At 55.3% G+C, this 25,483-nt stretch overlaps 1 protein-coding gene across 1 annotated transcript in view; it reads left to right on the top strand.

The window, feature by feature from the left end:
• LOC136005869 (hydrocephalus-inducing protein-like) overlaps window positions 1-24,708 on the top strand; it is a gene marked incomplete at its 5' end in the record, with an annotated part of 43,638 nt that extends 18,930 nt beyond the window's left edge. The window contains 20 exons of the mRNA XM_065663762.1: window positions 45-180; window positions 639-803; window positions 2,177-2,329; window positions 5,148-5,386; window positions 6,894-7,134; window positions 9,235-9,378; window positions 11,055-11,198; window positions 11,931-12,244; window positions 15,024-15,063; window positions 15,772-15,981; window positions 16,848-16,985; window positions 17,753-17,930; window positions 18,383-18,513; window positions 19,240-19,373; window positions 20,249-20,385; window positions 21,234-21,361; window positions 21,449-21,640; window positions 22,036-22,185; window positions 22,923-23,087; window positions 24,595-24,708. Coding sequence (XP_065519834.1) covers window positions 45-180; window positions 639-803; window positions 2,177-2,329; window positions 5,148-5,386; window positions 6,894-7,134; window positions 9,235-9,378; window positions 11,055-11,198; window positions 11,931-12,244; window positions 15,024-15,063; window positions 15,772-15,981; window positions 16,848-16,985; window positions 17,753-17,930; window positions 18,383-18,513; window positions 19,240-19,373; window positions 20,249-20,385; window positions 21,234-21,361; window positions 21,449-21,640; window positions 22,036-22,185; window positions 22,923-23,087; window positions 24,595-24,708 — 3,253 coding nt within the window. The remainder of the gene's footprint in view (window positions 1-44; window positions 181-638; window positions 804-2,176; window positions 2,330-5,147; window positions 5,387-6,893; window positions 7,135-9,234; window positions 9,379-11,054; window positions 11,199-11,930; window positions 12,245-15,023; window positions 15,064-15,771; window positions 15,982-16,847; window positions 16,986-17,752; window positions 17,931-18,382; window positions 18,514-19,239; window positions 19,374-20,248; window positions 20,386-21,233; window positions 21,362-21,448; window positions 21,641-22,035; window positions 22,186-22,922; window positions 23,088-24,594) is intronic.
• Window positions 24,709-25,483: the final 775 nt, after the last annotated feature.

Below are 25,483 nucleotides of genomic sequence, written 5' to 3' on the forward strand. Positions count from 1 at the left end.
GCTGTGTCAGAATCTAATTCCCTTTTGCTCATCTCTCTGCCTAGATGTGTAATTCCCCCGCTGCGAGTGCTCCACCCGGCTCTGACCTTTGGACGATGCTCTCTCAAAGTCCCTTACCAGCAGATGCTGACCCTTGTGAACGACAGCAACCTTCCAGGCTGCTACTGGGCTCTTCCTCAGGTTTGGCATCGCATCCGCCTCCTGCCTCCAATGTCACCTAGGGGTTTGTTAGGGAAAAACCGGGTTTGGTTAAGATGTTGCTGGTTCGTATTCAACCCTAAAGGTTTGCTGGGAACAGGAAGCTACCTGAATATCAACTCCAGGAAGCAGCTTAAACTCTCCAGGAAGCAGATTATATTCAAGTCTTCGGGATGCTTTCAATGCGGGAGAACTTGTAGGGTTGTGAAAAGCTGCTGCAAGGAGGCTGCCAGCACGGGACGGGGGGTTGTGGAGGCAGCAGCTGTTGGCCCCCCTCAGGATGCTGAACCCATACATGTCTTGCATCTTGAGTTGTGCCTTTCTGCTTTCTCCTAGGCATTTTTAGACACGTGTGTGAGTTGGCGTTGTGGTAGATGTTAAAGAGTTGAAAGTTTCCTCAAAGGTCAGTCTGAAGCCGTGTTTGGTTCTGTCCCTTATAGGAGAACAAGGATGCTGCTGCTGTGTGGTACTCCAGCCCTGAGCCCCGTGGGATTATCCAGCCTCAGAGCTCGGTGGAGATCCCGTTCACACTGGAAGTCCAGGTGACGGGAAAGCAGGACACCGTTGCTCGTGTTGCGGTGTTTGGGAGTAAAGAATCCCCACTGGTGAGTGCTGGGGCAGACGTGTGCCTTTGTGCCTCTCATCTTGGTGGGATGTAGAGCGTACAGGGGTTCTTCCAGGGAAAATGATCTATGGCTGTTGTCTACAAGGAAAGAAGGCATTCGTGGCATAAGCAACACTAATGCCTGGAGAAGACATGGGACTGAGTGACCCTGTGCCCAGTCAATCCATCCTCAAGGCGCTGCGCTCGTGCTCGGCTGCTGCTTGCAGCCTGCAAATGCTGGTCAAAACCTGGCTGGGTGTTGCCTGCACAAATGGGAATTTCTGGGTGTCATTTCCTCTAGGTCTGCCTTATGGCTTGAGTGCAGCTTCGGGAGCTGGTAGCCACATCCAAGCTGGCCTTGAACAGTGCCATGGATGGGGCAGCCATAGCTCCTCTGGGCAGCCTGTGCCAGCCATAGCTCCTCTGGGCAGCCTGTGCCAGAGCCTCACCACCCCTCACAGGGAAGAGCTTCTTCCCAGGATCCCATATTGATCACCACCCCCCCCCCCCCCGTCAATTTAGAGCCGTCCTTCCCTGTTCTGTCCCCGCAGGCCCTTATCCAAAGCCCCTCTCAAGGTTTCTTGTTGGCCCCTTTAGGCACTGGAAGGTGCTTTAAGGTCTCCCCAGACCCCTCCCTTCTTCAGGCTCTACAAGCCTGGTTAAGGCTTGGGGTGTTTGGAGCTGGGGAAATCCCGCCAGACTGGATAAATTCTCATTGGTTTTAGTGATGTGAGAAGGGGGTTTAGCAAAAGGATCCACATTCCTCCTCCGCTAGTTTGTGCCCCTTCTGCAGGAACAAACTTTTGGGTCTCAGGCTGTCAGCAGAAAAAAATACTGCTCGAATGATGCAATTAATAATGAATGTCTTGGTGCAATAAAGAAGTAATACCAGGAATGCACACAAGCACAAATGAGAGGCAACTAACTTGCATGATCTCTACTGAGAAGAGCTTTGCTTCCAGCCTCTACTGGTTTTCACAGGAGAAGCTTTGGGAAGGTTGAAGAAGTTCCTGTGCAGTGTGGCTGTGCAGCCGCAGCAGTCAGGGAGGGTGGTTTATGGCATGATGGAGCAGTACAAGGAGCAGGCGTAGGCGCAGGGTAGCGGAAGGAGAGCTGACAGCATGGAGGAGGTGTGAAAAGCATGCGTGGGAGATGGGGGTTCTGTATCCCCTCCTAATGGGATCTTGTGGCTTTCAGATCCGCAGGGACCACTCCAGGTGCCACCTTTGCTCCAGCCTTCCTGTTTCAGCCTCACAACCCTGACAGCTTCAAACAGTCAGAATTCCCTCAGCCTACGAGCCCCCTTAGAGCTGTCCAGTCATTCTAAACCTTCCCTGTTGTTTTTTTCTCTTTCCTGCCTGCCTCCTGGAGCAGGAAATCCATTTATTGAGCACTGGAGAAGGACCAGTTGTCCACGTGCACCCAAGTGAGATAAATTTTGGCAGCATCCAAGTTCTACAAGATGCTTCCCGGACCCTTCACCTCTCCAATCAGTCTGTCATCCCCGCATCCTTCTCGGCAAAGATGGTAAGTGTCGCTGGGGCTGTTTTCCAGAGCAAGTGAGTGGCCCATAGCAGCCTGTGACTGGAGCACTTATTTCTATGCAACATTTCCACGTCACTGAGATGTGTCTGAGAGAGAAAGCCAGATGTTCCATCCGAGTGCAGCAAGAGGAGCCTGGCTCCGGGGGCACTTGTAGCTGGGGCACCCGTCAGTAAAACAGAGTTTGCAGAGATGTTTGAGCAGAAAGGAGTTCATTTCTGCAAGTTCTCCCTTTATTTTGTGGAAGGCGTTTAGCTGTGAGAGTCTTTGTTTTTGGAACTGAGAGGTCTGTCCTCAAGGCGCTTAGGGTGAAGTGGGTTTCACACCTCCTCGGGGGTCAAACCAGCTGGGTTGTTGCCCAGAAGCAGACTTGTAAGGGTTGTGTACCTGCAGAGCCTGTGTGCTCTGTAACATTGTAGAGCATGTGGCTGCAGAAAGAGGCTGTTTAATTCCTGGAGGCGGCAGGGTGGAACAGGCTGCGGAGCAGAAGGAGGTTGTGGGGTCTTCTGACAGGGGCTGATGCAGCCAGGAAGGGCTCGTGTGCTGGGTCTGGGGGGTGCTCCCCACCGGAGGGGCGTCTGTGAGGGGCTTGAGAGGAGGTTTGTTCTTCTGCAGGCTGGGTTGTTGAAGTTCTGGAGCCGCTTCACGCAGGCCTGTGGCTGGGGACTTGGTTGTGTCTGCGCATGAGGCATCCAGCAGGGTGTGAGAGCACAGGCTCAGCCCCCTGGGCAAGGAGGAGGGGGCTGAATTTCCCTCCTGCTGCTTTTCCAGGCGTTTGGGGGTTAAATAGAACCTCAAAGTGGGGGATTCGCAGGCAGCTTGCTTTGTCCGCACCATAAAAATCTGCTTTTGACCTCTGCAAAGAGCAAGCACCCCAGTGCCCTCAGCAGCTGCCTCCTTCAGTGCCCTTTCTTACTTGCTGGTAAGCAAAGCAATTGTTACTCTGCTCGTCAGGGGAAAGCAAACATGTCCTGTTGCGCTGTGCCTATTGGCAACTGAATTACAGAGGGTTAGAAGTCTTCAAGACAGCTGTGCTTCTAGAAGCAAGCTGAGAGCTTTTCCCAAAGGCAAAGCAGGAGCAGTTTGGTTCTTAAATGTTGCGCTTGGCAGCAGCTGGGCAAGCCGTAGCCGTGCCCTGGAGAGCCGCGATGCGCAGAGTGGTGTCCCTGGCCTCCCCAGCCTGGCAGGGAGGGCAGATGCGATCATGGAGGGGTGAGCTGTGGACAGGGAGCACAAATGGAGACAAGCTCTGCCCCTTGATCCCGTAAAACATCCCGTTGACGGTGCTCGGGGCAGAGGCTAAACCACAGTGGTCCCCGTGCTTGTGCTGAGGAGATGCTGATGCTGAGGAGGCAGGAGGAGGCCGGTTGTTGGCGGGAGCATGTAGCCAGCCTCAGGCTCTGATCTCCGCCTCCTGCAGGGCTCGGGGTGCTTTTGGGCTGTTTCCTGCCACTGGCTGTTTGTGTGGATAAGGAGCAGCTTTGAAATGAAGAACAGAGGGTCCCCCCCACCGGGAATGCTGAACCACCTGGGACAAGGCTCTGCAGCCAGCTGGTGCAGGACGGGGTTTATTTCCCCTTCATGAGCAGCCCTACGAGGACAGTGACTCAGCCTGACTGAGAATGGGAATGCTGTTGTTAGAGCTATGGGAATGGGAATGCTGTTGTTAGAGCTACGGCTCTCGCTAGAGCTACGGCTTGATCAAGTGCAGCTGCATTTGTAACGTGGAGTTCTGCTTCCTCTGTCACTTGTGCAAGGCCAGAGTGACCAGATCACTTCAGTGACTCGTCTGTAAACAGATTCAAGAGAGCTGATTGTGGTGTCTCCTCAGTCATCCCTTGGGGCAGCTATCCGTCCCTTCCTCCCTCTCTCCTTCCCTCCCTCCATCCGTCAGCTGCACACTGGTGTCCATTGTAACCAGATTGTGGAAGCTTTCATTCACGATGGACGTCTGTGCTGGGATAAGATTCTGATTATCGTGGTGAACTTCTGAAGTGGTGGATCCCAGCCCTTACTGGTTACTCAGGAGCTCTGATGCCCAATAGTACAAGAAGCTGCTATAGGGTCAGAAATAGCCACTGTCTTTGTGCATGCAGTGCATGCAGCTACGGCATCATTTTGCGGCGCACTCAAGGATAAGCAAGTAGCAGAGATGTTATCAGAGGTTGGGTATTTGTCTTGAAAGTGGGGGTATTTTGTAGCGTGGCTCCAAGAGGTTTCTTGTCTCTGAGACACAGGCTGGATTGGGGGCAGGCAGAAGCTGACCTAGAAACCCAAGGGAATGTGTCTCGGCAGAGCCTTGTGGCCCTGGCAGGTCTCCTGTTCAGCAGTGCACGGTGCTGCCCCTTGGAGCCAGAGCAGATGCTGACTGAAAGAATGAGGAGAGGATGCAAATCGTCCTCCCCTGGCCTGGGCTGTTGGCGTGGGCTGTTGGCCTGGGCGGGCCCAGCAGGGCTGTGCTGGGTCACGCCAGGGAGTTGAAGGTCTGGCTCCGTCGAGACCCCCATCCTCATTCCTCAGGAATAGTTTCTGGGGTACAATTTTCTGGCGGGCTTGTTGCCAAGCTTTGATAAATGAGCTTTGTCAGGGAGCAGACTCTCAGATTCACGTTTGGAGCGGAGCTCTCAGGGCTCCTTTCCAGGCGAGCTGCCCTGTGTCAGCACGAGCCAGAGAAGCTGTACATGAATGTCAGTGGAATCTTCACACCCACTGGCTCGGTGTGAACGTGTTGCCTGGGCAAGCCTTGGCTGGTGGCAGCCAGGTCCGTGGTTTCCGTCCTAAATGAGTGTTGTTTGTCTTCCAGGCTGGTGCAGACTCGTGCTGGACCGTTGGACCCAGTCAGGGAGTGATCCCTGCCAAGGCCGAGGTGTCTCTGGCTGTCACTGCAAACTTGGATGACACGGAGCAATTCAAGGACGAGGTGGTGCTGTTCATTGAGAACAGTCGTGCCTACGTCATCCCCGTCCAGGCTGTTGGCGTTGGCACCACGATTGTCATTGACAAACCCTTTGGCCCGGAGCTCAACCTGGCGCCCTGCTTCAGGTAGGGAATCTCTCAGCTCCCACTTCCCCATGGGCTCAGCAAGGAGGAGTTCTGCTGCAGTCCCTCAAGCTTCTTCAGTGCTCACAGTCCTGGCTCTGCTTCCCTGAAGCCACAGGGCTTCCTTTGGAAACATTTTATGGCCATCTGCAAGTCAGTAGGTACTCTGAAAGCCACCGAGCTGGAGAGCAGTTGCTAAGTTGTTGCTGAATTGTCTTTAGTCATAATCCATTTGTCTCCTCACTTTATCAAACAAAGATTTGGAGGAAGAGAGCAGGTCCTGGAAGCCTCCAGCTGAGAAATGCTGCCTTACAAGTACAGACATGTTTCCCTCTGCAGTGATATTGCTTGCTTTGCCATTCCGTCTGGAGTAAGATCTCAGAGCAGCAGCAAGCCTGGGCAGTAGCTTGTTAGCAGCTCCTCGACTGAATGAATGGCGCTGGTTTATTTCCCCTCTGGCCAGGAGCCCTGGAGGAGCAGCAGAATTTCTTTGCCCTGCGTCATCCCCCAGTTGGCTCCTCTCCCCCACTCCGTGCCCGGTTGCTCTTTATTAGACGTGGTGGCTCTTCCCTGGTTTCTCCTGCCTGCTTCCCGAGGCACGGGCAAGCGAGTGTGGATGCAGGACCAGCTCTGGAAGGGGGAGGAAGTGTGGAAGTGTGGAAGTCTGCTGAGGTGGAGTGGGATAAATGAAGAGTCTCGATTGAAATTGGTGAGCTGGAAGGAGAGGATTCAGTGGTCCCAACGTGTGTGTCTGAAACCAGTCATGTTCTTGGAGACAGGAGGAAAAAAGTGCTGTTTGCCTTGTGTTGGAGACCTCCTCAGAGAAGAACAGTCTTCTTGGGGTGGCTCTTCCTTTCTGTGGCTGCAAAGAGGGTCCGTGGTGCTCCGATACCTGAATTCTTGGGGTAGAAAGAGCAGCTTAATCCTACCTTAAGTACTTGGGATAGATTTGGAGAGGTAAAATACGCACCCACGAGCCCTCCACGTACGCAGGGACATCGCAGGGAGGCTGGTGCTTGCCCAGAGTTTCCTGTGCTCAGTGCAGCCACAAGCTGGCTGCACAATGGAGGGGACAGTGTCCATGTGATTCATGTAGTTGTCTTCTGCCCCCCTTTATGTCATTGCCCGCGGGCTCAGTTTGGAGCTGTTGCCATTGCTGTCGGCTGCAGAGCCGCCACCAGAGGGTGGTACGTTGGGGGCAATGAGGGTTGGATGCTCCCTACGAGACGCCTCAGAGGCATGAACAACAGCTCCCAAGGGGAAGGTGGAGTGGCAGCGAGGCTGTTCCTCCAGCTACTTGCATGTGGGGCCGGCTCTTTACGAAGCTCTTCCTTGCTGGAAGGGTGCCAGCAGAGCAGCTGCTGGATGGTGACAAACCTAGGGGCAGCCAAGGTCTGGCTTTTGGTGAAGCCGAGTGTGCAGTCAGGTCGTGCCCTCAGGGTGCTGAAGCTGGGTGACCAGTGGCAAATAGCAGCTCCCCTGCCATTTTGTGTCTCTGCTTCTCCTCTAGCCTGGATCCCTGCTGTTACCGCTTCAAGATGACAAACAAAGGACGACGCACCCATCTGCTCTATTGGACCACAGAAGGTGGCACCACACTTAAGCAGCGCAAGCGTCTCCCTCGCATCAGTAAGAGCAAGGGCAAGGTTTCCTCCTGTGGCCCCGTGCTGAAGCTTCAGCCACTGAGGACGGAGCTGATGCCCGGCCAGACAGCGGAGGTGGTGCTGAAAGGCTCCTGCAGCACCCCTCAGGTGAGTTCTGCATCAGGGCATTTCTGCAGCCCCTTGACATTTGCCTGAGCAAATGGGCAAGTGCTTCTGAGAACCTGGTTTCCTGCCATAAGTTACCGTGGCAGCACCAGTTGCTTTCCATGCTCGCCACCATCAGTTGCTGAGGCTTTTTGAGTTCCATGGCTACCATAAAGCCAACTTGGTGGTAGCAAAACATGGCCTGAAGGCACTGTCGCCCCAGGCTCTGTCCAGCATGGCCTTGTACCCTGCCAGGGATGGAGCATTCACCACTGCTTTGGCAACCTGTGCCAGTGCCTCACCATCCTCACAGTGAAGAACCTCTTCCTTGTATCTAACCTGAACTCGCCCTGTTTGAGTTTAAGTCCATTACCCCTTGTCCTGTTGCTGCAGTCCCTGAGAAGAGTCCGTGTCCGGCATCCTTGTAGGCCCCGTTCAGCTAGTGGAAGGCTGCTCTGAGGTCTCCCCGCGGTTTCTCTTCTCCAGGCTGAGCAGCCCCAGTTTTCTCAGCTGGCCTTAAAGTTAGAGGTAGACTGGGAGCCCAGGCAGAAAGTAACTAAAGAAATGGCCAGTTGTCTGTGTGGGGAAGCAGCGAGTGAAACAAAACACCCAGGAAGGTAGGGAGTGTCTGGGAGCAGCATTGATTTTCCTGTGTAGACAGACACGGGCCGGGAGCTTGTCCGGCCCGGAGACCGGGACGAGAGAAATGAACCCAGTGTGCCAGCTCTAATGATCCGAATGATGTCCGTCCACATGGGAAAGTGTTCCAGGGATCATTAGAACTGAGAGCTTGACTTGTGTCAGTATTCCCATCAGCGCTCGCCCCGCTCCCTCAGCCAGCCCCCGTGTGCCGAGGGCAGGCAGGTCTTGCAGCACCCTTGGGTTGCAGCTCAGAGGGGCAGATTTCAGCAGGGTCACTGAGTGTTCTCCTCCCTGGACCCGTCTCTCCGGAGGAAATCCAGCTCTGCAGAGGAGCTGCCGTCTGCCCCCGGTGTGCCTTCCCTGGCTCCAGGAGCACTGGGCACAAGTGTTTAAGTGAATGGGGAATAAATGTGCATTAAGCTCCTGCTGCTGCTAGAGTTTGAGAGGTGTTTTAAAGGATTGCCTGAGTGGTAGCTTGAGGAAGACTTGATCCCTCAGCTGGTTGACTCCGATGGGACTGTCTGTGTGCAGTCCTGAGCCCATGAGGCTTTGCTGAAGAGGGAAGAAGGAACCAGAAGGGAAATGGTCAGGCCACTGGTGAGGGTGCCTTCCTGGAAAGCCAAATGGGCATCTGTGAGCTCAGCTGTGGCTACCTGGCTCGTGCAGTCCAAGCCAAGAGCCTGGGATTGGGTCTTCCACCTTCCCTAGGTCTCGGGAACTTCATACTCTTGAGGCTGGTTAGAAGCCCAAGACCCTGTGGTGCACGTGCAGCACAGGTGATTCTGACGTCTCTAGGCTCTGAGGAGGAGTTGGGTTGTGGTGGTCTATCAGAGGGAAGAGAGAGGAAAAAAGGGAGGAATGTGGGGAAGTGAAACCATGAGGAGGAATCAGGAAAAGTCTTGGATGTAAGAGCATCCAGCTTAAGTAGAGGGTTTTCATGCCAGGTTGAAGACATCTCTTTCCTGGGGAGGTTTGTTTGACAGGCAGGTCTAGGGGGACACAGTACATCCTAGGAAGGCAGGCTGTCTGTTTGGGGTTTTCCCAGGGATCCTTTCCACTAAACTTGCAAGGGAGGATTTGCTGGCATTGATCCTTCTATCCCCTGTTTCCCTTCATACAGTCTGGTTTGTTTTTTTTTAATGAGTTCCTACAGTTTTCGGTAAGCATTTTGTTTGGCAGTGGGACAAAGCAAAGCAATAACCGTTTGGGCAGGGATTGTTCTGACAGCTGTAGGCAGCACAAGACTCCTGAGGGCCTTTTGTGGTGGTTGGGTTGTAACACGAGGGACGCGTGAGTGCAGAACAAAGAGGATGCAGCTTATAAAGAAGAGAGGGCTCCTGAGGAGACCAATGGCTGTAACTTCATGCAGTAATGGGGCGTGTGGGTGGGCGGCTCAAAGATGCAGTGTGTTTTGTGGACACCCTGATAACACCCGCTGGGGGCCGTGTGGCTCGCATGCAGGTGGTGAAGGAGAAGCTGCTGTGTCACGCCATCGTGGGCAAGGAGGGAGTGAAGAATCTGATCGTGCAGGTGGACGTCACGTGCGAGTTCATTGCTCCTGCTCTGCAAATATCCAGCAGAGAAATCACTTTCCGGGTGGAGAAGGTGAGTCTCTGCATTGCATCCTGGCACTGACTGGTGTGGCTGGGGTGTGCCTGTGTCCTAAGGAGGAAGTTCTCCAAGTCCACAGAGCTTTGGCTGTTGACTTGAGCCAGGCCCAGCTTTTGTCATGAATGCCGAGATCATTATTTCACCCCTGTGGGGCTGGGGACAGTCTCCGCAGCTCTATTCTGCCCTTCTCGAGGTGCAGACAGAATTGAGCTGCTGAGCCAAGGGCACGGGCTGAGATGTGGGACCCGTGAGAGCAGCGTGGGCTTTGGAAGAGCCACTTGCTGTGCTGGGGCTGCAGGTGGAGAGCAGATCCCTCCTCACCCTCCCTGAGGTGGTGGTGAGAGGAGTGAGGATGCTGCTAGAGATGAGGCTGTTCTCTAAGTTGAGCCAGGTAGAACTGAGATTACAGCTGCTCTGGCGAGGGGGAGCATGCCCCCCTCTAGAGAGACGCCAGTGTCTGTAGTCAGGGTTTTGAGGATCTTCCAAGGTGTGGTGATGTCCGAGCAGCGATCGTGTAGGGAAGCTGAGAAAAGCTGAGATTCCTGTCAACTCCTCAAGCTGATGAGGAAAAACTGGCATCTCTTGCGCCTCTTTGCCTTCCCTGCCGTCGGTATGGGTGCTGCCCCTTTGCCTTTCCCAAGCCTCACCTTCTTCAAAGGACCCACGAGTGCCCTTCAGCTGCAGCGATGAGAGCACCAGTGCAACGTGTGTGCCCTTTAGTGTCTGGATCCCGACTCCTGCATCACCTTTCCCCGTCGCGTGAGGTGTCTGAAAAAGAGCAGATAGCTCATGATTTAGTTTCTGCGGTTTCAGGTCTCTCCTCCACTTCCCAGGCTTCCAGAGAAGCACAAATCCTGTGAGCAGGCGGTTCACATCTAATCAGAAGCTTTTCAGCTCCCCCTGATGTCTGCCTGTGGTCTGCTTGATGCCACATGCTCCCATGTGTTGCGTGCTGCGACACTGCAGGAGTTGGATGCCAATGCATCCACAATTAGTTTCCCAAAGACTGTCTAGTTTAGATAAACCATGCAGGAAGCGCGGAGCAATGCATGGACAGGAGGAAAAGGCTTAGGCTGAGCTTAGCTTTGAGGCTGCAACATCTTGTCAGTGGAGCAGGGGCAGCAGGTTGCGGCCAGACTGTTGAGGTTTGGAGCTGTCTGCATGTGCCCGTGAATGTTCAAAGCTGACCTCGGGCTGCTGCAGGCTGTCCGCTGCAGGCCATATCCTGCTTGCTTGCCTCCTCTGAGCAGCATCACTGCCTTGCGGGCCTGGCAGAGCTGATAGGGTGGTAAGAAACTACTGTATGGGAGTGGAAATGGCCTTGTGCCTTGTGCCTGTGTGTGCTCTCTGGGCAGGAGAGGACACACAACTGGAGCCAGAGTGGGTTCACTTTCTGTTTTGGATCTTGCTGAAGCAGCTGCCTCCTCTGGGGGGCTGCTCCCTCATCTGTACGCGAGACTGTTTCCCTGTCCCCTGGGGAAGGCTGTGGGTTCTAAACGCGAAAGCGTCTGCTAGAGTTGGAGGACAAACTTTGCAGAGGGGTAGAAACCAATCAAAAGAGTAAATAGAGATGGATGCACTTTTGGGGTTGGAAAATTTGAAATGCGTCTGAAGGGGAGGAGGTCCATGGCCACTTCAAGGTCATTTTTTCTTGTCTCCTGTTTCTGTAGCACCCCGGTGATGTCCTGGCTGTGATGTACAAGCCTCTCTCTGTAAAGAACATGTGCTCCCTGCCCCTCAGCGTGGTCCTTGCCTTAGAGCAGCCCTTCTCCATCTGCACTGCGGACCAGCAGCCTCTCCCTGCAGATGCTCAGGTGAGCAGCCCCGGACTTTCTTGCTGCTGGGCTTTGAAGAGGGATGAACGTGGTGGTGTGTCTCTGTTGGGAGGTCCTCCATGATGGAAGTGTGTTCTGTAGAGTCTGCAGTAAAGTGGCCCAAGCTAAATCAGATGTGAAACGAGCTGCTGAAGGAAACAGAATGCCATCTGAATCGGGAAGAGACCTCCTGGCTTGAAGACAGGGAGAGGAGGGAGCAGGCACCCAGCTGTGGGCAAGCTGTAGGAAAGGTGTCTGCTGGAAGGCATGCCAGCTCTCCAGCAGCCATCCTCAGATAAGCTGGGGAACAGCTTGCTGTCTTTGAGGGCAGCCCTGCCTTTGGGAAGGCTGAGGTAGGCTTCTCCAGCTGCTGTCTGGCTCCTGCCCTGGTGTGTGCGGAAGGTGTTGGGCATGGGCTCTGCAGTGCACGTGTTGTCAGAGGTGCAGCCACCGCTGTGCTGCAGGCTAAAGGAGTTCCTCCAGAGTGAGGGCGAAGGCCTGGGTGCCAGAGTGCTGCTTTGGTTGTGTTTAGCAGGTGGCTTCTGCGGCTCCAGAATTCAGGAGACCAACGTGGATTTCCTCTTGTATTGGTGCAGAGCACAGAACCGTGAGCCTCAGGCAGCTTCAGAAGAAGTGCGGTGCTTGGTCAGACAGCGTGAAGAAAATGAAGGATGAAGCCAGAAGCCCGTGTTGGGGTCACACGTTGAACATTTTCTCTTCATCTCCTTGCAGCCCATGAAGCTGAGGACAGGGGAGGAACTTCAACTCTGCATCGGATTTAACCCTGCTTATGAGGAGGATTTGCTTATCCGGGCAGCGGAGAAGGCTCTGAAGATCAAGTTCCTGGAGCATCCTCACGAAGAGCAGGTCACCGTCCGGGGAGAAGTCTACTTCCCGAATCTCCAGATCCAGACCACGGCCGTGGACTTTGGCTGCATCTTGAATGACACCAAGGATGTGCGTTACATGGAGATGACCAACTGCAGCCCACTGGTTGTCCAGTACCACTGGGCATTCCTGAAGGACAGCCAGGTGAACCCAGTGAGGTATGCGCACCTCTCCCTCTCCTGGAAGCTCTTCTTCCTGATGTCCTGTTTGTGGTTTGCAAAGCCCGAGGCCATTTGCCTGATCTGCCAAATTGTTTTCAACCTTCCCTTGAGGAAATCACACCTCTGAGTTGTGCTCAGCCAAGGTGCTCAGGGAAGAGGTGATCTCCGCCGGTTTGGTGCTGGGAAGGAGACAGCATTCTCCAGCCAGGCTGGGACTGTAGGACACTACTGACCCTTTTCACATAGCCATAAGCTGGAGTCCTGCTTTATCTCTGCAGCTGCAAAGCCATGCTTCGGCACTTGGAGAAGCGGATGTAGAAGGTGTCCTTCCCTGCTAAGCCCATCTGTTGTCATTTTGTACTAAGATCCTACCCAGGCACTGCCATCAGAGTGACACACTGCTGTCGCAGTCCCTTGCTCTGCTTTGCTGTAGGCCTGTATGGGTTCCTGGGGGCAGGAGGGCTGATGTAGAAAGCTGCTTTCTCAGATCTTCGTGGCCTGAGGCAAACAGCCCCTTGAAGTGAGTGTTCATCTCTTGAACTGCACGTCACATTCACAGAAGAGCTATGTAGAGTTTTAGTGAGGAATGGCAGGTTCTGCTGTGACTTTAGGTCCAGCTGTAGATGCTGGAGGGAGCCCTTGTATGGACATCCCTGGGAAGGAGGACCATGCAGTGGTGGTCTATGGTTTCCAAGGCCAAGAGCAAACTTGTAGTGGTGCTGAAGCACATCTAGAAGCACATTCCTAGTGTTCCTTCTGCTGCGGCTTCTCTGCATAGCACAAAAGTCTGCTCTGGGCAGTTTGAAGGACGGTAGCAAATGGTTTTCCGTAATGCCCTAGGAAACGCAGCAAAGTTCACCACGTGGCACTGAAGCGCTGTTATTACAAACAAGGGAAACGATCAAGAAGCAGCTGTGTGAAGGGAATTGGGATCTGACTCGGAGGAGGTGACCTCTTGGGAACTGGAGATGAGCTGTGGCTATTAGGAGGGCTTGGGGGAGACGACCAGGGCACTGGGGCACTCCGGGGCGCTCAGCAGACACCATGGGATGCTGTGTGCCAGAGCTGGAAATGAAGATGGTCTCCAAGGTGTTACCACCAAACACTCAAAGTGTTCATTAGGAGCCTGCAGAAGGGCAGCGTGTCAGATGTTATTTCTGGTCCACACTAAGCACTGTTGGTATTCTAAATCATCAGCTCTAACTCAGTCTGACATGGAGGGAATCAAGCATCAGGTCTCATGAAGGGGAGATCAAAGACTGGAACTTTCCCTACCTGGGACCTTGCTGGAGCTGGTCATCAGAGACTCCCAGGATCAGTCGCGCACGTTTATTTTGGTCAGGAGAGAAAAATGCTGTTTCTCTGCCTCAACAAGACTTTGTGTGTTTACATTTTTTTCTTTCTAATTGTCCAGCCCGTTCTTTCCTCCTTGCTCTTTGGTCATTGCTGCTACCTGGGGCAGAGTGATCATATGTGCTGCCATTCAGCGAGACCTGGACAGGCTGGAGAGTTGGGCGGGGAGAAACTTGATGAAATTTAACAAGGGCAAGTGTAGAGTCTTGCATCTGGGGAAGAACAACCCCATGTACCAGTACAGGTTGGGGGTTGACCTGCTGGAAAGTAGTGAACGGGAAAGGGACCTGGGGGTCCTGGTGGATAGGAGGATGACCATGAGCCAGCAATGTGCTCTTGTGGCCAAGAAGGCAAATGGCATCTTAGGGTGCATTAGAAAGGGAGTGGTTAGTAGGTCAAGAGAGGTTCTCCTCCCCCTCTACTCAGCCTTGGTGAGGCCGCATCTGGAATATTGCGTCCAGTTCTGGGCCCCTCTGTTCAAGAAGGACAGGGAATTGCTTGAAGGAGTCCAGCGCAGAGCCACAAAGATGATTAAGGGAGTGGAACATCTCCCTTATGAGGAGAGGCTGAGGGAGCTGGGTCTCTTTAGCTTGCAAAAGAGGAGACTGAGGGGTGACCTCATCAATGTTTACAAATATGTAAAGGGTAGGTGTCAGGATGATGGAGCTAGGCTTTTTTCAGTGATATCCAGTGATAGGACAAGGGGCAATGGGTGTAAACTGGAACATAGGAAGTTCCACGTTAACGTCAGGAAGAACTTCTTTACTGTAAGAGTGACAGAGCACTGGAACAGGTTGCCCAGGGGGGTTGTGGAGTCTCCTACACTGGAGATATTCAAGGCCCGCCTGGACAAGTTCCTGTGTGATGTACTGTAGGTTACCCTGCTCTTGCAGGGGGGTTGGACTAGATGATCTTTTTAGGTCCCTTCCAACCCTTGGGATTCTGTGATTCTGTGATATGAGCAACACAATCCAACTGTTGCTGTGTGGCTGGACATAGGCAGTGTAGACCAACGTGTGCCCTTTCTCTGACTTCTGAGGCACGAATCTCTCGTGGTTACTCTTGTTGTAGACCCACGTGGTTAGAGACAGACTAACCCTAAGCCTCAGCCCTTGGACCTCTGAGAGCTCAAAGCTGAGCTAAGCCTTTGCACCAAGGTGTTTTCTCCAGTGACGGAATGGATCTTCAGAATCACGCAGCAGGAGATAGCAGATCTGGAGGCAAGCAGTTGCCAGCTGCCTGCAGCGCTGCTATGGCAGTGTCATTGCCAGGCGTTGACCTGCTCCATCCCAGTTTTGGAGCTCATTGCTGAGCTCACACCACTGATGCCCCCGCAGGGGCCCCATCCTGCCGAGGAGCTGCTGTGCAGACTTCCCTCCCTCCCACTGCAAGGTCCCTGAGCAAAGGTCTGTTCTTTTTCCAGGTTCATGGAGACAGAGCCCCTCGCCTTGGGTGTGGAGGAGGTAAGTGGGAATCTGTCTCACTTCCACATTTCCAGTGTAGCAAGCAGTTACGTACTCCCACTCCCACTGGTGTCCTGGGTGCTGCTCCCAGAGTGGCCTCATGTCATAACAAGCGCATCACTGGTCATTGGAGAGGCCACATGGGAGGTGTTATCGGGCTGGTCAAGAACATTCCTTGTGCGGCAGTTATGGAGGACTTTATCCATCTTGGTCCTCATCTAGTGGTGGGTAAGAAATTCCTGCAGCAGCATTTGCTGCAGCAGCATTTGCTGCGGCAGCAGTTGCTGCAGCATCTGGAGAGAGCAGGATGTGAATCAGAGACAGGGAAAAGCATGAGGAGTGCGAGGAGCTGGGCTGGATCCTGCCCCCGGCTCCACAGGCTCTCAGCTCCCAGTCTCGTGTTCTTCTGAGGGCAGGAAAAGGTGTTTTTGAAGGCAAGTTCTGCAGCAGAGAGAATTTCTTGCTGCCAGGAGACACCACAAATGAATGTAGAGTATTAGCTACTGCATTAATTGGGACTGTGGGAGAAGGTTTTCCCCATGGTCTCTCCGTTGGTGAGTGGAACGGCTGCAGTGTGAGATGAGGATGATGTTGCCTGTGTTTGAGGAAGAGGCCCCTGCAGCCACATCTGTCCTTTGGCCCAAGCTGAGGCTGCTCTCCTGCATCAATCCCGTGCTCCACGTGTGGATCTCTCCTCCCTGCCTGCAGGTTTTCGATATCCTGCCACTGCACGGTGAGCTGCAGCCGGGCCAGAGCCAGCGCGTCTCCTTCTCCTTCTTCGGCCACGCCAACACCGTCAGCCAGGTCACGGCGCTGTGCAGGGTGGAGGGAGGCCCGAGCTACGAGGTGGCTCTGCGTGGGGAGGCCTCGCGCATCAGCTACCTCCTGGACACCACCGAGATCGACTGCGGGCTGCAGGTACCGCACACTGCTCTTGTCAGTGCTCCTTCCCTCCAAGCATGACTGGTGGGCTGCTGCCCACCCGGGTCCAGGGCTCTCCCCCCTTCCCAGCTGCTTCGCTGGCTCTGTGGCTTGGAAGTCCAACGTTTGGGGGATACCTCCAAGCTGGCGTTTAATGGCCATCTCCACCCCAGCCCAGCCCAAAGCTGGGAATCCCTCCTCTAACTAACGCTGCCTCCTGGGGCAGGCAGGATCCCAGTGGTGATCTGCAGAGGGATGTGTCCCTGAGACATCCATCCGCTGATCTGCTCCTAAAGCCCAAATGAGGTGCTCTCTTTTAATGCTCCTGATTCATCAACCAAGGAGGCAGCTGACCTGGGCTTCCAGTCACCGTAGTCGGATAGAATGTCCCTGAATAACCCTCACTGTACTTCTTTCCGGTTACAACCCCCACAGCTGTTTCCAGCTGTTGGCCCTGTGTGCGTTGCCCTCTCTCCCTCCCTTTTGGCTTGTGTTGTGCCCACAAATACTTGTGTGCAGGTGCCTTTTCTCCTGAAATGCCCCAATGCCTCCTCCTGTGTTTCAGCTCGCAGTTGGGTGACACCTTCAAGTGCAGAGAGCTTGTGTCCCCTACTTGCTTTATTACTGATCTTTCCATGGTTGCTATTGCACCTCTGCCACAAATAGCTGTTCCTGTGTAGGGCCCAGGGGTACCCTGTGGCCGCGGGCTGCCCAGGCTAACCCAGAGAGCCCAGTGCCCATCTCTCCTGTGCGCTCCCTGCTTCTGGGCTGTGTTCCTTTGCTTTCAACCCAATGGAAGAGGAATGAAATTCTTGGCAGCAGACATGTGCCTGTAACTTCCTGCTCTTCTGTCCTCTGCTCAGGTGTTTAACAAAGTCACGGAAGCAGCGCTGACCCTGCAAAACAGCGGGAAGCTGGGATTTGCCTTTGCGGTGCTGAGCCCCGGCACAGGCACTGCAGCCAGCCCTCTGCCTGGCGTGCCCCTGGTCGTGCCCAGCAGGGTGAGTAGCACAAGGGCTTCACCCGGCCTGTGTCAGGCTGCCCAGGAGAGCGCTTTGGGGGAAAACAGGGGGAATGAACACACAAGCCCCGTCCAAAACCAGCCAGGAGAGACAGGGCTGTGAGCGACTGTTGCAGGGGCAGAGGAGGTCCATCGAGCAGAATCCTAACGGAGCCCCTGATTGTCCTTGGGCGCCGCTGGCTCTGCTGTCCTACAGCAAGCACCAGTGGGAGGCACGAGTGCTCCGGGAGCTCTTTGGAGCTGAGTGCTGAGCTCTCTGGTTGTGCCATCACTGGAGCATCACTCCATCGCAGCTTGTCATCCTGCCTGGGTGTCTTAGAGCTGGAGCAGTGTTCCTGTCTTGGTGCCCTTTTGCGATGGGAAGAGGAAGCCAAAGGGCCAAGTGGCTTCCACCTTCCTCAGTGCCTGTCCGTCTGAGGGGTGACATGCTGATGTCCTCTCCTGCAAGCTGCTGCCAGGAGCTGCTGGCCCTGCTGGAAGCAGAGGCCCTTCTCCGTTCTTCCAGAGCAGCTGGTGAAAGAGCTTTGGTTTGTTGTGCCTGGCTCTGGCTAGCAGAGGGTAAACCCTGTGAGCAGAAGAGCTGTGAGACTCAGGCGTTTGGATACAGGAAAGCTGGAGGTGGTGATGTCTGATGTTTCCTTATGTATGAGAACCTGTCTTGTGTTCTCAGCGCGTCTGTCATGTGAGCCATCCCTCCACTGAATCCTCTTTGGTATACTGCATCCCTCCCTCTTGTGTGCCCTGCAGGGTTACGTTGAACCTGGCAAGCAGCAAGTGCTGAAAGTGTATTACCTGCCAGGAGTGCCTGGAGTCTTCTGCAGGGCTTTCCAGATCCAACTGGGTCACCTGGAGCCAGAAAAAATCTCCCTGAAAGGAGAGGGGACCTTTCCCAGGATCCACTTGGACCTGCCCAGGAACATCAAAGGTGAGCACTGCCTGTCTGCTCGGCTTTCCCCCATGCCATATGCCCACAGGGCAGCTCACAGGCACCTCCAGCAGGCCTGGAGGTTTCAGGGCTGTCAGACAAGGTCAGCCCTCTGGTTGCTTCTTTAGCCTCTGGCAGACGAGCCCATGTGGGCTTTGCCGCAGGAACCATCGTGCACAGCTTGCCAAGAGGTCTGGGAAGATGATGGCTGGGCAGAAAAGCTTGGGAAAGCTGTAATAGAGGCTGGCAGGGATTTTGACAGGGGTTGGGTTTGCATCACGCTGTGGGGCTGAGATGCTCCTGTGTGGCGAGAAAGACGGGTGGGGGTGAGAAGCAGCAGGATCTCCTTTCCCTACATTGCTGGAGCAGTTTGTGTCTGGGTGAATGGGGCTTCCCGTCTTCCGTGGGATTTGTGCTGCCCCACTGCTATGGGTGGTGTCCTGTGCTTTCAGGCAACGCCAAATATGAGAAGATCCTCCTAAAGGCCAAAGAAAAGCTGGACAAAGGCAGCCAGAGAGAAGAGGCCATTGCTCTGGGGGAGGCTGTGGCAGCCGAGCCCCGCGTGGACGACTCGGGCACCGTGGTGAGTAGAGCTGCTGCCCTGTCCCGCACGTGCCACCCTCCTGCGAGACACTGGAGCCCCTGCGCCCCACGGCAGCTGCCCAGGGCCCTGCCGGCACTGGGCACCTCCCTGCACACCCCTGGCCACGGAGTGTGTCAGCTCAGCGTGCCCCTTGGGCTGCCCACCTCTGGGAGTTGTCCCTCGTGGGGATGCGCCAGCTCCTGACTGCCCCAGGGAGATGCTGAAAGCTGTGCTCGGGCAGTTGGGTTTCTGGTGCTCTGAAGGACACACAGGGCGGTGCTGGGGGGTTTGTTGCTCACCGGCCAAGCCCTGCCAGGTTTACAGAGCGTAAAGCAGCAGCCTGAATGCAGCCTGAGGCTGTGCTGTGTTCTGTATCTCCAGGAGGCTCCAGCTCTCTCATGGTTCCCTTTCCAGGAGAGCTTTTGTCCAGGCTGCTTTGGCACTCACTGGAGGCAGGGACATACTTGGAGCTTTGAAAGGTTTCTGGCTTGTTTGTGTGTCTGTCCAGATCAGCTTTGATAACTGGGCAGGCAGAGACACTGGAGTTCATTTCTGTGGGGATATGATCCTGCCTGAGAGAGCAGGAAGTGTCACAGACACCGACCAGTGAGACAGACTGACTCCGTCGCCCCTCTCAACAAGAGCAGAGTGGGATCCTCCACCCGAGACAAGCTTGTGCCTTGGGAAGGACCTTGGCTAACCAGCCCCTGTCTTTCCTTTCCTCAGTGGGATGCTCAGCTGCAGATGCAGATGGAGGAGATGCTGATTGAGGAACATGCCCTGGAGCAGCAGAAAGCTCTCGCCTCCCGTCCCCCGGAGGACACTGCCTTTCACCAGCGTGTACATCGGAGGCTTCTCAAGTTAGTAGGGACTCCTGTAGCCTGTCTCCAGGGGCCGCGAGAGTGCAGCCCTGCCCCTGAGAGCTCCTTGTGTCTCAGAGTTGGGAATAGCTGAAGACTTCCGAAAGGGCCTGATGCTGAGAGCTACGCCGTGCTCCCTGTGGGCAGCTCGGTGTCCTCACTTGCACAGTGCTACCCTGAGCTCTGGAGGTGCTCCACTCCCCACAGTTGCTGGGTTCTGTTCTCAGAGCTGAGGGGGTGCAGACCAGCAAGCCCTTGCAGACAGCACAGGCACCACCCCTGCTGACCAGCTGTGAAAGGGGCATCTCCAAGCCGGTGTCTTTGTGCCGAGAAGCAGACCCCACTAAGCAGGAAGAGCAGGGAATGGTCCAGATCCCTTATGTGCTTTTCCAAGTGGGATTGCCTGCAAAAAGACCTTCACAGCAATCTTGTAGTGTAGGTTACTGCACGCGATACTCTCAAGCGCTGCTTTGGGGACAGATCTGGCTGCAGAGCAGTGGAGGTATCCTCTGCAAGGAAATCCTGTGAGAAGGTCCTGAAGCAGTTTCAGGCTTGGGCCGGCCACCAGCTTAGCAGTTTCATTGAGACCCGTGGAGACGCAGTGGACTTCTCTGCAATGGCTTTTCACAGCATAGGAACTGTGTCCAGTACCCGCTTTAAACTGACTCGAAGATCCCGTTGGTGGCTGATAAATCCTAGGCCCTGCACTCCCCATGACTTAGCCAAGTCTTATTACTGGGTGCTCAGGTCAGGCCTTGGGTTTCCTGGGCTTGGCTTGAGTTTTCACAGCAGTGGATACAGAATTATCCCCTCCATTTGCTTCTCCACCCCACGCCATGCTGGGCTTTACAGAGTGTCCTTCCTCCTCCTTTCAGAGCTGAGCTGCCCGAATACGTCCTGGACCTTGGCTATGTCGTTCCCGGTGACATCCACACACACATGGTGAAGCTCACCAACACCGGGCACTTCCCTGCATCTTTCAAGGCCGATGGATATGTCCTGTATAACACAGGTAACCAGTGGTAAAGAGGCTTCACGGGGGCTTGAAGGGGCTGTCTCTGCCACATCAGCTGGAGCCATTGGGCATGGGGAGATTTGAGTACTTCCTTGGGCAGCTTTTTCCTCCTTAGTACCCCTCTGGCCGGTGCCCTGTTCAAGAGCCTGAATTCTGTCGAGCAGTGCCCAGAGACCTGGTCTGCCTGTGGCTGCCCTAAAAAGTCATTGCAGGGGCCAGATGGGCTGATCAGCGTGATCGCCTCTCAGCATCTTCTGCTCTTGGCTCCCGTGAGCACCATCGGAGTTTCTTCGTGCACTCTGAGGGTTTATGTTGCAGCCAGATGGACCCTCTGTGGTTCGGAAGTGCTTTGTTCAGAGTTCCTAGTGCCAGAGCACTTCTGCTCAGCCTTATTGAACGGCCTGTGGGATCCTGTGCCGTATCGAAACAGGCTTCGCAAAGAGGCCTTGGGGTAAGGCTGCAGCTCCGTCACACGGGGACTGCTGTCTGTGACGGGTGGCCAGGCGTCTCTTCTAAGCCGCTGTCCAGGGAACACCACAGCATTTGGTATCTTAGTTGGAAATTGTCCTTTGGAGAGGTGTATGCGTCCTTCCCTGAGATGCCTGCTGAAGGAATTGCTGGAGCTCCTCAACCAATGTGGTTCGTTTTTACCCTGCAACCCCTGGATTCTGGCTGTGAAAATCCTTTTGCTTTGGGCAGTGACAAGGGGAGAAGAGCAGCTTCTCTGGAGATGGAAAGGGGTCTTTCACAGAGCTGCCAGCCAGGACACCCCTGTGGCCTTGCCGTGCTTCTGAGCCATTTCCTGTTGCTTGTGTATCTCAGCTGCTTGATTTTCCTGTGTTCAGGCTTCAGCGTGTGCCTGGACCTTGTGAAGCGCCTGCCCTGCTGTGAGACCAAGACATTTGAAGTGTGCTTTGACCCACAAAGTGCCAGCGTGCCCCTGGGAAAGGTGGATGTGCTCCTGCCCATCAAGGTAGGCCAGCTTGTGGGGCAGGCAGCAGGTTGGGCACAGCAGCGAGTGTCAGCCGGGCTCTCAACTGGATGCTCTGTCCTTCTCTAGGTCAGAGGAGGCCCCACGTTCCAGGTCCGCCTGCGTGCCATTGTGGCTGAGCCGTCCCTCTGCCTCTCGAGGGACAGGCTGGAGTTCTCCTCTGTCCAGTGTGGGCAGTGGCAGGAAGAAACCATCCAGCTCCACAACACGTCCCAGGTCCCCTGTAAATGGTCCATGAGCATGAATGAGGCTGTTAAGGAGGTAAAGCACAGACAACGTGTAACACACAACTTCTCGGTTGGGTTTTCTTTGCCTCTCTTGGCTTTCCCGCCCCTCTGGCTGCCTGAGCACTTGGGCTGCAGCTCGCTTGAGGAAGCTTTTGAGGGTACAGAGCAAGGCTGGTTCACCTGGGCCTGCTCACTAGCTGATGCTTCACTTCTCTGCCATCTTCACCCATTCCTCCCCCTCCGAGGACACTGCCTCCCCATCTGCCTGCCCTGCCAACATGTTTGCCCTCCAGTTCTAGGCAGGGGTGGCCACGTCTGGGTGGGATGAAGGTGCTCCCTGCACCGTGCCAGCATCTCGGAGCACTGCAGGAACCGAGGGTCTGTCCTCGCAGACCAAGGAGACCTCACGCGACTGGTTTCTGTGTGCAGGTGGACAAACATCTGCCAGCGAGCGAGCGTGACAAGCTGCGGGAGGAGATGAGGCCCGCGCCCTGTGGCTTTGAGGTGCTGCCCTCAGCTGGAACCCTCGCTCCAGGACAGCAGTGCCATGTCCAAGTCCGTTTTTCACCCACGGAAGAGGTGAGTTTGGTGGGTGTCACCCCCAGGAGGACTGTCAGGGCAGTGTGGTAAGGGGAGGCCAGCACAGGGAGCGGGGAATGAGCTCTGCCTCCGCGTGGAGCTTTCTGCCAGCCCTGTGCCCACCGTTCCTCAGTTTCCCCTGCACGGTCCCACGCAGTCTGGGAGTCAGCTTAAATGGTGGAGCATTCCCAAAGGCAGTTTGCATGTGGCCACCGTGACTTGGAAACTGGCAGCGTGTGACAGGATGGACCCAAGTGCTTCCATGGCTGGGGACAGTCGCAGGGATCTTTCAGTTGCTCATGGAGATTTCAGCGTCTCGTGTCTGGCCTTGACCAGAGCCAAGCACTGAGCAGAGAAGACGATCCTTATTTCTGTCCAGTGAGAGCTCAGCTGCCTCTTTCACACAGCTGATGTTTGCCCGGTGCTGCAGCGCCAGGACTGTGTCTGAGAAAGCAGACTTTTCTCACGTGCGTTGCGCTCCCCCACGACTAGGTGAAAACCTCTGATAGGCTGTTTTAGATCCATCTGGTAGCCAACTGACCAGTTACACTCCCGAGCAGGACTCACCGCAGTTACTCAGAGCCATGCAGATGCTGTAGCCCCTGCTCTAAGTAACTGCCTGGTTTGGGTTCAGCTTAGAGGTGCTGAGAAGACCCCTGACCCTGGGGCGATTGTTGCCTTGGAGGCGCTGTCACCTGGGGCTTCACGGAGGAGCTCTCTGTGCTGCTTCTTTGCAGAAGTGCTACCGGGGCGAGCTGCAGATCCAGATTTGCCAGAGCAGCCAACGCCTGCGGGTGCCGGTCTTGGGATGTGGTCTGGAGCCACGGCTGGAGTTGAGCCCCGCAGAGCTCGAGCTGGGACCGCTGCTGCCACAGAGCCATGGGGAAGAGGGGACAGTGGTGGTGAAGAACCCCTGTGGGGTTTACTCACTGGAGTTTGACCAGCAGCACCTTGCTGAGGAGCAGGTGAGGGGGAAGGTCTGTGCACGCTCCTGGAGATTCCCAGCGCTCCAGCATTCCCAGGCTTGTGCCAGGGAGACGGGGGCAGCGCGCAGGGCAAAGCCCGGTGGCATTCCAGGGTTAGCCGGCTCTGCTGGCAGGCTGTGGAGGGACTTGGATAATCCCTGCCACTGGGGGGAAAGAATATGGGAGGGGATGGCTCGTCTGGGGAGTCTGTTCACGTGGTGAAGGTCCAGAAACTCATGCTGTCTGTGGTTTCTCTTCCCTCTGTGCGCAGCTCCTACGGACACCTAAAGACGACAACAGCCACAACAGCTTGTTGCTGCCTCCGTGTGCCCCGGCTGAGAAGCTGACTGTTGAGGCCCAAGGAAGAGGCATAGAAATGAAGGTGAGATGAAATCTAAATGCTAAAAGTGCAGGTGGCAACCAGCATGGTTTTCTCATTTCCTCATCTCTTCCCCAGCCTAGCATGGTTTGTGTTTCTGCCACGAGAGTGGCAGAAAACCTCTTCTCCTTCTTTCCTTTGGCTTGATATCAATCCCTCCTGCCTCAGGTTGACGTTGTGCATCCACCAGGAAAGGTGGTGAAGCTAGGAAACATCTGCATTGGGCAGACGGTGAAGAAGATCGTCACCATAGCCAACAAGAGTGCAGGCCCTCTCGCCTTTAAGCTCAGAGTCACATCCACCGTGCCAGAGTTGCAGGAAGCTGGGGTAAGTGCCATTCCTTCTCTGCAGAGCACTTTAGCGTGCCTGCAGGGAGCGATGAGCTGCTGTGGGTGGGAGGTAGTAGCTAATGACAGCTGTGGGCTGCCCTGGCTGCCTGTGCCTGCCCCGTCCTCCCTGCTGGCACTGCTCTGCCAGCAGATGCTTGCAGTGTGAATGCTTCAGCTGAGCTGGGTGCCAGGACTCCCCGAGAGCCACAAGTGAGAAGGCGGCACAATTCCTCTAACCTGTTTTAGACGCATAGGTCAGGATGCAGCCACATATTTTAGATCTGGAAAGGCGAGGGAGGTGAATCTTGAAAGAGGGAGGGTTACAGCTCTGTTGGAACTTCCATGAAAGCTTTAGAAGGCAGAGGTGACCTCACCGTGACCAGGTGGACACATGGCAGAAAACACCTTTGGTATTACCTAGGAATGCCTACGAGGGAATGAGTGGGACTGGGTCAGTGTTGGTGCGGACAGAAGAGGAATTGGAAGCCTCTTCCCTGAGTCTGGTGAGGGAGGCTCCGCAGCTGGCTTGCCAGATGAAATAGTCTCCACTCATCTCTTCGGGTAGGTTCTGTGCTTGAAGCCCAGCAAGGAGCTAAAGCTGAAGGCCAGAGGAGACACCTGCAAAGTGGAGGTGACCTTCTCCCCGAAGCGCCGCATGCAGCCGTTCAGCGGGGAAGTGCTGCTGGAGTGCCGCGGGCTGGTGCGCTCCCTCTTTGCGGTGCGGGGCTCCTGCCAGGGCAGCCTCGTGAGCTTGGACCAGGACCAGCTCAGCTTTGGAGCCGTGGTACGGCAGAGCTACACGTGCCGGCGCGTCGTCATGCGGAACGCGGGCGACGCAGGAGTCAGGTAAAGCAGGACCCCCCCGCCTCTCTGAGGGCTGATTGCTTGGATGAGGGTTGTGAGGAGCCGTAGTGTGCCCAGATAGCTCCTCTCTGCTTCTCCATCCCGCTGGAGAGTCGTGCAGCCATGGCCGTGCAGTCAGGCCCTGGCAGTTAGCAAGGGGGTACGAGCAAAAGCTCATTTAGAGATGGGTGCAGTGGGTCCTGCCCAGCCTGAAGCCTTATTGCCAGGTGGCTCAGCATCAGGCCTGAGATGTGGTGGGAAAGCCCACCAGAGACGGAGAGCCTCACGCTGAGACTTACCCTGCCTTGACAGCTCCCCGTGGCTAATCCTTCTTTCCTGTCCTTGTGCTTTCCTTGGCAAGGTTTTTGTGGGACGTGGAGAGCTTCCAGCCGGACTTTTCTATCAGCCCCACGAAGGGTTACATCAGGCCAGGGGTGGATGTCCCCTTCGTTGTGACCTTCCGCCCCTCGAAGCTGAGCCAGGCTGTCCAGTACGAGGGGCTGCGGTGCTTCATCCCGGGCAGCGAGGCGCTCCGCCTTACGCTATCAGGATCCTGCGTGGAGGCCCCTGGCACCAGAGAGGTAACGCAGCAGGGACAGGATGGGCCCCTGGACCCCAGCATTTGCGCCACATCTCTCCCAGGGCAGGAACTGAAGGACACTTGCGAGCGCAGACTGGCTTGTGCCGGGGTATCCCAGAGAGAAAGTGCTGGGCAGGACTGCCAGAGTTCCTGAGCCCTGTCATTGCCTTTCTCCCCTGTTCGAGGTGTTGCTCCTTCAGTG

Source organism: Lathamus discolor, chromosome Z, assembly GCF_037157495.1.
Source record: "Lathamus discolor isolate bLatDis1 chromosome Z, bLatDis1.hap1, whole genome shotgun sequence".
NCBI classification, from domain to species: Eukaryota; Metazoa; Chordata; class Aves; order Psittaciformes; family Psittacidae; genus Lathamus; species Lathamus discolor.